The sequence below is a fragment of the Mytilus galloprovincialis genome, chromosome 2, assembly GCF_965363235.1.
Source record: "Mytilus galloprovincialis chromosome 2, xbMytGall1.hap1.1, whole genome shotgun sequence".
NCBI lineage: Eukaryota > Metazoa > Mollusca > Bivalvia > Mytilida > Mytilidae > Mytilus > Mytilus galloprovincialis.
In genome coordinates, this window is record NC_134839.1 from 74,370,449 (window position 1) to 74,383,651 (window position 13,203).

Here is a 13,203-nt window from a genome sequence, read left to right on the forward strand (position 1 = left end):
ACATGTTTGTTATATTTGGTCTCTATAGCCTAAAACTCTAAAATTTGTTTTATGTTCACAATATTTGTATCTTTTGATATCAAAATCCTTTTATGTTTTAGGTAAACTATAGTGTGACAGTTGCGAATTTTGAAAAAGAAGCTTACAGGAATGCCAGCATGTACGATTGGAAAAACTTCAAAAATGAAACTTTGAAAAGATTATTTACAAAGATCACCGATATAGGAACTAGTGCACTGGAAGATAAGGAAAAGCTACATGATGTTAGTACAGGTCAATTGTATTGTGATACATTGAACTATTGATGATGGTGGATATATATGTTTTAAACAATCATTGTAATCATTGTATTTAAGAATTGAATGCTTCTTTTTGTAAATTCATTGGTGTGTAAAAGCGTTGACCGAAGTACATTTTGTATGAAACGTGGAAGCGCTTCATTCTAAAAATGTGCGCACGGTCAACGCTTTTACACCCCTATGAAGTTACAAAAAGAAGCATTCAATACTAATAATTACATTTTTTAGCTATGAGCAAGAAAACACGAATTTTATATATTTTATTATTTAATTCACCTGTGTACTTTATTGTGGGACCACGTGTTATCATGAATGGAAAGTTTTATTGAGTGATGCAATTGCTTACGGAATAACACGTGATGTGCAGTTAGCCAATCAGAATAAAGTATTATAATGAAACATACATCTAATGTAATTATATGAGTTTAATGTAATTATTATGCTAAGCTTTTGGCACTGTGATTAGCAATAAAAGTTATTCTATTCTATATGAACCACCCTGTCTGTCTGTCATCTGTAGTTTGAGTTTGTGATTACATCAGTTTAAGAAAAATTTCAAATGATATTTCAATGACATTTGGTAAGCTTATATGTTAGCATGGACGAATCTTTTTTCATGTAGATTATTTGGCCCCACCCCATCAGTAATGCATAATGATTTTTTCAGTTTAAATGGTACCTTAGCAAAGCATGTCTCTCTATCAACATTATATTTCCTTAATGTCCAATGACAAATATTTCTTATACAGATCAAGAGAATTTAACTAATTTAAAACCCATTTGTGGATTCTTTTAAGTGGGTAAGCAATTTATTTTTTAAGAAAGTCAGGTGAATCAACAACAAAAATTATTGTTCACTATGATGTTTTGTGATTTATAAAGAAGTAATTGTACCTTTGTGATATTAACTCCATTTGATGAATTTGTTTTCAGCTGAGTAATGTTGTAGCCAACATGGAATCAATTTATAGTAAAGCCAATGTATGTTTGTCTGATGGGAATTGTCACCAGATAGAACCAGGTAAAGTAATGTTGTAGCCAACATGGAATCAATTTATAGTAAAGCCAATGTATGTTTGTCTGATGGGAATTGTCACCAGATAGAACCAGGTAATATTTCCTTTTTGATGTATAAGCATACAAAGCAGGTGAACAATTGCAATTCGTAACACTTGATTTTTATACCCCACACAATTGTGGAGGGTAAAATGTTTTTGACCTGTCCGTTCGTCTGTCAGTCTGTCCGTCAGTCCGTCCATCAGTCAGTCCTGTTTCTTGTCATCGCAACTTCTCTCAAACCACACAACAGAATTTCACGAAACCTTTTTAGATAATAAGGACATAATATGTAGATGTGCATATCGACAGGAAATTACAATTCAATATTTTTTCTTATTTGCTTTAATGTACTTCTGCAACAGTTTGTCATCGCAACTTCTCTAAGACCATACAACAGAATTTCATGAAACTTTGTAGATAATAAGGACATACTATGTAGATGTGCATATCGACAGGAAATAATGATTCAATTATTTTTCTAGTAGTTGCGCTCCTTTGAACTTATTTGCTTCAATGTACTTTTGCAACAGTTTGTCATCACAACTCCTCTGAAACCACACAACAGAATTTCATGAACTTTGTAAATAATAAGGACATACTATGTAGATGTGCATATTGACAGGAAATTATGATTCCATTTTTTTTTCTTATACAATTTTCTTTTCTTACACTTATTTAATTTCTCCAATGACAATGTGGGGACGTGGGGTATGTGAGCACGCTCACTAAGGTTCTTTAATTATTTCTAGAAAAATGTTTCACCCAAAACTTTATCCTTTCAAATTGGTCAGAAATTAAAGCACACTACTTTGAAGAAAATGAAGAAATACCAGGGTAATGGGTTAATGAAAATGAGATACATTAATAATAATAATATTTTTTTTAAAATTTTATTAGGTCTGACAAGACTTTTAACTTCCAGTGGTAATACATCTAAACATTATCATCTGTTATCTGAGGCTTGGCAGAAATGGAGAGATAATACAGGAAAGAAAATGAAAGCAGATTACCAGAAAATGGTTGAAATTAGCAATGAAGCAATCAATGCATTAGGTAATATAGAGGCAATACTTAGTGTCGGTGTATAGACCTTTTACTAAGATCCATGTCTATGTCTGCAACACCTACAAAACAATCAGAAATGGTTTGACTGGTATAGCATCTTTACATGTTTTGATACATTTAAAGTCCTAAGAAACGAGTGACCGGTGAAAAATAATGTTATTCCAATTCTTGAACCAATGCATCTAAACATCATAAACTTAGTCTTCTGTTCATGATTTAATCATTTTCTTGCATAGATTTTCATAATCGTCAATTTTTTTTTCAATCCGTTAGTGTTGTTGTGAAAATATGGCAGGTAATTAAAGTTTGTGTTTTGAAGCCGAAGTTGTCACCTGTTTGTCAACAATCAACAAAAAAGCATGGATATTGAGCATATGTTTAACATATACATTCAGATAAAAGTTAATTTTAAGGACATTCATGCGTATTGGGATCACAGGATTTTTACGAGATGGGTCACACTGAGGACACTTTGCATACTGAAAATATGTCGGGGAATTGCAGGGAAGCAATTAAAATAAAGTAAACTTCTTCTAAATATGAACAAATTAAAAGATTTTTTTTCAGAAAAAAAAGTATATGTACATCAGTTTTATAATGAAAACTATCCATTGAGTTATAAAAAACTTATGCATTATTTTTTTTAATTTGAGGTTTCTTATTACTTTAAAAAACAAATGGATGTTAGTTTAAATCTATATCTCTACTATATGGTATTCATGTTTATCAATTTTTAAAGAAATTTTCCTTTGATCTTACTTACTGATAATTTCCTTTCACAGTAGAGTGATATAAAAAAATTATTGCTAGAACTAAGATCTCACGTGCAGTTGTCAATGAAATTTACAACATTGTCATAGGTATTGGTCATCGCAACTCAATTGCTTTTCTCACTTTCGCAATACTGGTTCAATGGAGAAAATCCATCCTCTTGAGATGACCAATGATAATCAATAAGTACATACAGTACATGTTTTATATTTCAGGCTATAACAACACTGGAGATTATTGGAGATCGGGATATGAAACATCAACTTTCAGACAAGATTTGGAAAATCTATTACAAGAGTTATCTCCCTTATATGAAAATTTACATGCATATGTAAGAAGGAAATTAAAGCAGAGATATGGTGCCCAATATTTCCCTCAATCAGGACACATACCAGCACATTTATTTGGTAAACACAATGAATAATATTCTTGACAATTTGTTATTGTGAAATCTATTTGAAGCTTAAAGGGGCACTAGCTACGAGATATATAAAAAATCTAAAGATCTTTTTCTGTTCAATCAATAATGAAAGTGAAATAGTGAAATAGCAATTCGCTTTTTGCAGCCAAAAAGGTCCAATTTTGTCAAATTACGCTAAGAAACATTGATAATTAGTAATTCACTTGCAAGTGAATGAGTCAACCTCTTTAAATCCGTATTCATGTGAACTTCAATTTAACCCCTAGCTAGAGATTGACAACACATGCATTTTACGTGTACGGGTTATTTAAAGAAAAAGAATGTCAACAATGAAAGAGAAACTACGGTAAATCATTTGATTACTAATTCGATGCACATAAAATCATTCTTATACGGTTAAAAACAACGAGAAACATCTATTTTTAATCTATAAAATAAAATCAAACAGACCAATAATAATCCAATTGCACGTGTTGGTTTAATCTATTCATATCTTTATTTATGTTTACATCGCTTATATGGTCATCTGAGGTCAAATCGATAGTTAATTAGATGGCGTCTGGACTAAAATACACACGAAACGAACCTATATAGTATCTACCCCATGCTCTGTAAATTGTTTATTTTAGACTTTTGATAGTCTGGATAAATGTTTTACATTGTTATAAATCAAATATGAGAATTTGAGTCAAATCGGTGACCATGAATTTGACAGCTAGTGTCCCTTTAAAGCATGTGAGAGTTTATGATGATGCAAAATTTTGAATAAACCAAATATGTGATTTACGATGTTTAAATGACTTGCAGAAACTATAAAACACCCTTTTTTAATCATTTACTACCAACTTTTTTGTGTAATATGCCTGAAAAAAAAAATAAAGAGGTTACACAGCTATTTAGATATATCTACTATTTTGAATAAAAATTAATTCATATAATTTCATATAAAAATAATTTTAATCTTGGACAATGAAATTTGTAATGCCGTTAAACTCTGGAGAAATTGATCTGGAATTAATGTAATTTCATAACAAATTTTGAACTGTTTTATTTTCAGGAAATATGTGGGCCCAGCAGTGGAATAACATTTATGATACACTTATACCTTTTGAAGGTAAAGCAGGGATAGATGTTACACCTGTGTTAAAACAACAGGTAAACATTTATTATACTTTTCAATAAAATCATGTCTGGTAAATCTGTGGTTGATGAAATCCCTATCCTGACTTGCGAGGTGTTGGTTGAATGGAGTATATTTTGTTTTCTTTTTGTGCGTTGACCTTTTGGTTTTTCATGATCCACTGTTGCAACCCACACTATACCAACAATCAGATGTACAATGAACCTTTTAATCATAGAAAATTACACAGAGGAAACTAGGGAAACCCAATGACTAAATCTAGGGGGATGTCATTGAACATTCAGGACATGATCAAAAATGATAAGTGAAACAAGGGAAGCATTTTCTAGAATGTCAAATAAGAAGTGTATTTTCTATGTGAGGAACAACCCTTAATCTGTTCTGATGTGAGGAACAACCCTTAATCTGTTCTGATGTGAGGAACAACCCTTAATCTGTTCTGATGTGAGGAACAACCCTTAATCTGTTCTGATGTGAGGAACAACCCTTAATCTGTTCTGATGTAAGGAACAACCCTTAATCTGTTCTGATGTGAGGAACAACCCTTAATCTGTTCTGATGTGAGGAACAACCCTTAATCTGTTCTGATGTGAGGAACAACCCTTAGTCTGTTCTGATGTAAGGAACAACCCTTAATCTGTTCTGATGCGAGGAACAACCCTTAATCTGTTCTGATGTAAGGAACAACCCTTAATCTGTTCTGATGTGAACTAAGATATACTGTAAACCAACTTATTTTCGCTGATACTTTATTTGGTATTTGACCCTTTCTAGACCTCTTCACGGCTTTTTAATTTCATGATTTTCTAACTAACTTTGTGTGTTTTAATAAGGAAACAACTAAGTTTTACATATTCACGACGATTTATTTTCAAGTTATTTTTCTACTCGCCAAAGTCTCGAATATAAGTTGGTTTACAGTATACTATTGAAAATAAAAGGTTCAATATCTAGTCTCAAGGTTGCTTTGTGCATTGTATACTCTGTTATACCGTATATGTAAATAATTCATCAAGGGAAGTAAGAATTTTTTTATGCGGATTCTCTATTTGAAAGAAAAGATTTTAAAAAAATCAGATATATTACCATTAAACATACTTCTGATATTGATACTTATTTATATTGAATACTTATGGCATATATATCATATTCACTCATTAAACATTTTATATTTTAGAATAAAACAGCATTAGTCCTGTTTAAAATTGCAGAGGAGTTTTTTGTTTCACTAGGATTAAAGAAAATGCCTGAGACATTTTGGAACAAGTCCATGATTACTAAACCTACAGATGGCAGAGAGGTTGTGTGCCATGCATCAGCCTGGGATTTCTATAATCAAAAAGATTTTAGGTAAATGTTTTAAAAAATCATAAGAAATCATCTTTACAAGATTTTATTTTTCACAGTAAGATGAGGAAGCATATTGTATCTACACAAAGAGTTGATTTCCAGTAATACCTTTATAGACAAACATAAATGCCACTCTTACCATATCTTCTTATATCTATGACTCACATCTCCTTTTTAGCTCACCTGGCCCGAAGGGCCAAGTGAGCTTTTCCCATCACTTTGCGTCCGTCGTCTGTCGTCCGTCGTCCGTCGTCGTTAGCTTTTACAAAAATCTTCTCCTCTGAAACTACTGGGCCAAATTAATCCAAACTTGGCCACATCATCTTTGGGGTATCTAGTTTAAAAAATGTGTCCGGTGACCCGGCCAACTAACCAAGATGGCTGCCATGGCTTAAAATAGAACATAGGGGTAAAATGCAGTTTTTGGCTTTTAACTCAAAAACCAAAGCATTTAGAGCAAATCTGACAGGGTAAAATTGTTTATCAGGTCAAGATTTATCTGCCCTGAAATTTTCAGATGAATCGGACAACCCGTTGTTGGGTTGCTGCTCCTGAATTGGTAATTTTAAGGAAATTTTGCTGTTTTTGGTTATTATCTTGAATATTATTTTAGATAGAGATAAACTGTAAACAGCAATAATGTTCAGCAAAGTAAGATTTACAAATAAGGCAACGTGACCAAAATGGTCAGTTGACCCCTTTAGGAGTTATTGCCTTTTATAGTCAATTTTTAACCATTTTTCGTAAATCTTAGTTATCTTTTACAAAAATCTTCTCCTCTGAAACTACTGGGCCAAATTAATCCAAACTTGGCCACAATCATCTTTGGGGTATCTAGTTTAAAAAATGTGTCCAGTGACCCGTTCATCAAATCAAGATGGCTGCCATGGCTAAAAATAGAACATAGGGTTAAAATGCAGTTTTTGGCTTATAACTCAAAAACCAAAGCATTTAGAGCAAATCTGACTGGTGTAAAATTGTTTATCAGGTCAAGATCTATCTGCCCTGAAATTTTCAGATGAATCGGACAAACCGTTGTTGGGTTGCTGCCCCTGAATCGGTAATTTTAAGGAAATTTTGCTGTTTTTGGTTATTATCTTGAATATTATTATAGATAGAGATAAACTGTAAACAGCAATAATGTTCAGCAAAATAAGATTTACAAATAAGTCAACATGACCGAAATGGTCAATTGACCACCTAAGGAGTTATTGTCCTTTATAGTCAATTTTTAACAGTTTTCATAAAATTTGTAAATTTTTATTAACATTTTCCACTGAAACTACTGGGCCAAGTTCATTATAGATAGAGATAATTGTAAGCAGCAAGACTGTTTAGTAAAGTAAGATGTACAAACACATCACAATCACCAAAACACAATTTTGTCATGAATCCATCTGCTTCCTTTGTTTAATATTCACATAGACCAAGGTGAGCGACACAGGCTCTTTAGAGCCTCTAGTTATCATATTTGCTTCAATTTCTTACCATTTATGATGGATGCATGAATATTTATGGATGAGAATTGGTATTTTCAGAATTTAAATCTTTTTAGAAATACTTTTAAACTTAAAAGTTCACAAAAATGTCAAAACTGTTCCATTATTGTGAAGTGCACTTTTCATTCAATCAGAAAATTTGAGTAAGCTCTTATAAATAACTACCAGCTTACAGATTGGATTTTTTTACTATTACAAATACCAAATTTCTTTCATTGTATAATATGAAGTCTGGCATCAGGGCATATTAATAATCCTACAGTAAAACAACATCATGGCCATGCACTTAATTTAAACATACATGTCAACCTCTGACATTGGGAAATCATGTCATGTCATGACATGACATGTCAAAAAGCGTGTGAAAACACGTGACGTAGATGCGGACTTGTTAATATGAATGTTATGTTCATAATTTCATACAAATTTGTGAATATAAAAAAACAATATATATTCTACTGTGAACTTTTATTGTATTAAACAGTGGTCTGTTATGTTGCTTTTAAAGCACCACCACTAGGCACATATTCAAAACAACTGCCAGTTTCAAGTTTAGTTTCATTTATTTGATAAATGTGTGACAATACAAATGTAACATAGTCAAGTTCTGATCAGAATTCAGTGTTAATTTCTTTATAATTGAAAAGGCTCTCCCACAGTAGGAATTGATATTTGACTGAATTAGTTTCATCAAGATTTGAAAGAATGTCATAATGTTGGTTTTTTTGGCAATGTAAAATGTCATCTCTATCATTGCTCCCATTGCTATTGCCTGGTTAAAACTGGGTAGTTCATCAGAAGAAAGCTGGTACTATGAGAGCTGATCCAACAGTTCTGTGATATTTTTATCCCCATGGCCTGTAGAAATCTGTTGCCGTGTTGGCTAGATTTGAAAATGAAATTGAAAAAGAAAAATGTTTAATAAATTTGATTTCCATTAGATAAACATGTTAAATGCTTATTCAAATAGCTACATTGTATTTCTCCTCTCACATATATTTGTTTTTTTATCATTGCAACATAGAATGCACCAATTATGCGTTACTTGTCACTCGATCATTTAAACTCGAAACATGTCGAACTCCAAAATATAATTTATAAATCTTGAATCTTGCCGTACACATCGTTTTGGCTTAACAATCGGCACTTTAGACGACGGTACAGGCCCTGAAAGTGACCTCTTTCTGTGCACATTTCCCCTATTAAGTGAATTTGAAAGAAAGTCACAAAATCGTTAAATCTAATCACAAACTACTTACCTTTTACTGTTTGTCCTTACAGAAAAATAAACAATACGGCAGCCAAACAATTACTTCGAACTTTTCGGTATTTATCGCCGAATAAGGAAAAAACCCGAGAATAGCGATATCACTAACAACCAAAAAATGAAAAGAACGAAAAAGCGTGTAATTGCGTGTAAAGTGGTGAAAAGCGTGTACACGCCATGTGACAAAATCCTCGCGTGTAAACCGTTGAAAAAGCGTGTATTACACGCGAATATCATGTCACTTGACATGTATGTATTTAAATGAGTAAACTTATGAACATTTATGTGATATTTTACACATATATTTCTATTTTTCTTTCTTATGAAATCAGAATCAAAATGTGCACAGACATTAACATGGAGGACTTGATAACTATCCATCATGAGATGGGACATATACAGTACTACCTACAGTATAAAGATTTACCAGTGCCATTTAGAAGGGGTGCTAACTCTGGTTAGTACATCTGGGTTACATATTTTAAACACATTATATCTTTTTCTTTCTTGATAATAATTTATTATTGATGAGTTGAAAATAGAAATTAACCTTTTTAGTTCTCATCACTTTGCGTCCGTCATCGTCGTCGTCGTCGTCTGTTAACTTTTACAAAAATATTCTCCTCTGAAACTACTGGGTCAATTTTACCCAAACTTGGCTACAATCATCATTGAGGTATCTAAAGCATTTAGAGCAAATCTGACATGAGGTAAAATTGTTTATCAGGTTAAGATCTATCTGCTCTGAAATTTTCAGATGAATCGGACAACCAGTTGATGGGATGCTGCCCCTGAATTGGTAATTTTAAGAAAATTTTGCAGTTTTTGGTTATTATCTTGAATATTATTATAGATAGAGATAAACTGTAAACAGCAATAATGTTCAGCGAAGTAAGATCTACAAATAATTCAACATGACCAAAATGGTCAGTTGACCCCTTAAGGAGTAATTGCCCTTTATAGTCATTTTTTACCAATTTTCGTAAATTTTTTTAATCTTTTACAAAAATCTTCTCTTGAAACTATTGACTCAAATTTAACCAAACTTAGCCACAATCATTATTAGGGTATCTAGTTTAAAAAATGTGTGCGGTGACCCAGCCGACCAACTAAGATGGCCGCCATGGCTAAAAATAGAACATAGGGGTAAAATGTAGATTCTGGCTTATAACTCTGAAACCAAAGCATTAAGAGCAAATCTGACATGGGGTCAAATTGTTTATCAAGTCAATATCTATCTGCCATGAAATTTTAAGATGAATTGGAACAACTGGTTGTTGGGTTGCTGCCCCCCAATTGGTAATTTTTAAAGAATTTTTTTGGTTTTTGGTTTTTATCTTGAATACTATAATAGAGATAAACTGTAAACAGCAATAATGTTCAGCAAAGTAAGATCGAAAAATAAGTCAACATGACCAAAATCCTTAAGGAGTTATTGCCCTTTAGAGTCAATTTTTAACAATTTTCATTAATTTGGTAAATTTTTATAAATTTTTACAAAATGTTTTCCTCTGTATCTAAAGGGCCAAGTTTATTATAGATAGAGAAAATTGTAAGTAGCAAATATGTTCAGTATAGTAAGATCTACAAACACATCAACATCACCAAAACACAATTTTGTTATGAATCCATCTGTGTCCTTTGGTTAATATGCACATAGACCAAGGTGAGCGACACAGGCTCTTTAGAGCCTCTAGTTATATTTTGTATGTCTGAAGCACTTCTCTGGATTTACCTATAGCCCTCAGCCAATGCTCAAACCTTAACTTATGAAAGCCATGAATGCATAAATATGCTGCAGCATTAGAATATCTTGACCTTAAAGTACCTCAACATAATTGCCAAATTCATATAAGCTCAACTTTGCCTGAGTGAGTTTGAACACTACCTTTTCATGAATTTATTTTAAACTTGAATATTAACAGAACTGAAGAAACAAGTTCTTGTAATTTTTCTTTCAGAAAGAAGATGTAAATTGGGTTAATTATTATTCTATACTTTTTATGCCATATATTTCTGTATGATTATATTTCAGGTTTCCATGAAGCTGTAGGAGATGTACTTGCCCTGTCTGTGGCCACCCCTAAACATCTAAACAAGATTGGATTACTGGATAAAGTGGAGAATGACAATGGTATCAAATATATATAAATATACATTAGTGACACATCTCCATTAACATGCTTAATCTTGATAAGGAGTGAACATGGATGCCACTGTACCCTCGCACCTTCGAGGGGTTCTTTGGATAACGGAGGCATTTACGACAACGTACATACATACATACATACATACATCACTATTTATAACACGTTTTAGCAAATATTCAAAAGTTGTTTTGAGAATTGCTGAACTCAATTTAAACAAATATTGCAAAAAAAGTTGTTTGTACAGTTCTTTCCAAGTATTATAGGTTCAGGGCCTTGGATCATAAAAAAATGTCAGGGCATTTATTAATAAACAAATTGACATGACAACCAATTTTAATCGCACCATCAATTTTGTCTGTTGGTGGTGACTGTGGTTTATTCAAAAGCCAAAAACGAAAGTAGAATATTGTCGACTCAGCCACAAATAAATAACATTTCCAAATGATTTATGTATCCGACTTCAGTTTTCAAAAAAGAGAAAATCAGAGGATGTATCAATTTTCTGTCAATGCTTGAGAATTAATTATATTGTATGATTTAAATACTCGTAACAGTCTTTGGTCAGTTTGGAGAACTTGAAAAGGGGTGTAGTTATGCAAAATAAATCGATCAAGATTTCTAACAGTATCGCTTATAAAAATAAAACTCCTTTAAAAGCAAATGAATTTTTAGCATAAGGTGAAGAAAATAAAAAATAAACCATCACATATTAAAAAAAAATGAAATTTCTTTGAGATTTTTTTTCTTTTCTTTAATTTCATACATAAATTTTCCCTTATATTTATACAAAGTTTATTAACATCACTTTTTATAGAACCCAAAATCTGTTGATCTTATAAAATTGTTACCCATGAATAAAAGTAATTCTTCTGTTTTAGATTAATAAACATGAATAAGATGAGAAATGGAATAAGACACCAATGAGACAAAAACTCAAATAACTCGCCTCTCTTTAATTGCATTTTTGTAATATGTATACTTTCTTTTTTTTATAGAGGCAGATATGAACTTCTTGATGTCTATGGCCTTAGACAAGATAGCTTTCTTACCTTTTGGATATCTTATTGACCAATGGAGATGGAGTGTGTTTAGTGGAGAGACAACTCCTGATGATTACAATGATAAATGGTGGGATCTTAGGTGAGTTAACTTCCCTATATCTTAGCTTCGGCCTCTTGATAACTGATAAGGAAGCTGAGCATATTGTAACAGCACTTTCTACATATTCCAATGGCTTGCACACTTGTTAAGATTATGATTTTTGTCATTTTTTAGCTCACCTGGCCCGAAGGGCCACGTGAGCTTTTCTCATCACTTTGCGTCTGTCATCCTCCTCCTCTGTTAACTTTTACAAAAATCTTCTCCTCTGAAACTACTGGGTCAAATTTAACCAAACTTGGCCACAATCATCATTGGAGTATCTTGTTTAATAAATGTGTCCAGTGACCCAGCCAACCAACCAAGATGGCCACCATGGCTAACAATAGAACATAGGGGTAAAATGTAGATTTTGGCTTATATCTCTGAAACCAAAGCATTTAGAGCAAATCTGACATTTGGTAAAATTGTTTATCAGGTCAAGATCTATCTGCCCTGAAATTGTCAGATGAATCGGAGAACCTGTTGTTGGGTTGCTGCCACGTAATTGGTAATTTTAAGAAAATTTTGCAGTTTTTGGTTTTTATTTTGAATATTATTATAGATAGAGATAAACTGTAACATCATAATGTTCAGCAAAGTATGATCTACAAATAAGTCAACATGACCTAAATGGTCAGTTGACCCCTTAAGGAGTAATTGCTCTTTATAGTCATGTTTTACCAATTTTTCGTAAATTTTTGTAATCTTTTACAAAAATCTTCTCCTCTGAAACTACTGGGCCAAATTTGATCAAACTTAGCCACAACCATTATTAGGGTATCTAGTTTTAAAAATGTGTGCAGTGACCCCACCAACCAACCAAGATGGCCTCCATGGCTAAAAATAGAACATAGGGGTAAAATGTAGATTTTGGCTTATAACTTTGAAACCAAAGCATTTAAAGCAAATCTGACAAGCAGTTAAATTGTTTATCAAGATCTATCTGCCCTGAAATTTTCAGATGAATTGACAACTTGTTGTGTGGGTTGCTGTCCCCCATATGGTAATTTTTTAAGAAATTTTACCATTTATTATCTTGAA

General features: G+C 32.3%; 1 protein-coding gene across 1 annotated transcript in view; it reads left to right on the forward strand.

Annotated features, from left to right (window-relative positions):
* Nucleotides 1-13,203, forward strand: part of LOC143064370 (uncharacterized) — a 101,719-nt gene that overhangs the window by 21,525 nt on the left and 66,991 nt on the right. The window contains exons 13-21 of the mRNA XM_076237143.1: nt 102-263; nt 1,233-1,320; nt 2,256-2,411; nt 3,410-3,601; nt 4,673-4,770; nt 5,934-6,106; nt 9,205-9,329; nt 10,908-11,006; nt 12,018-12,162. Coding sequence (XP_076093258.1) covers nt 102-263; nt 1,233-1,320; nt 2,256-2,411; nt 3,410-3,601; nt 4,673-4,770; nt 5,934-6,106; nt 9,205-9,329; nt 10,908-11,006; nt 12,018-12,162 — 1,238 coding nt within the window. The remainder of the gene's footprint in view (nt 1-101; nt 264-1,232; nt 1,321-2,255; nt 2,412-3,409; nt 3,602-4,672; nt 4,771-5,933; nt 6,107-9,204; nt 9,330-10,907; nt 11,007-12,017; nt 12,163-13,203) is intronic.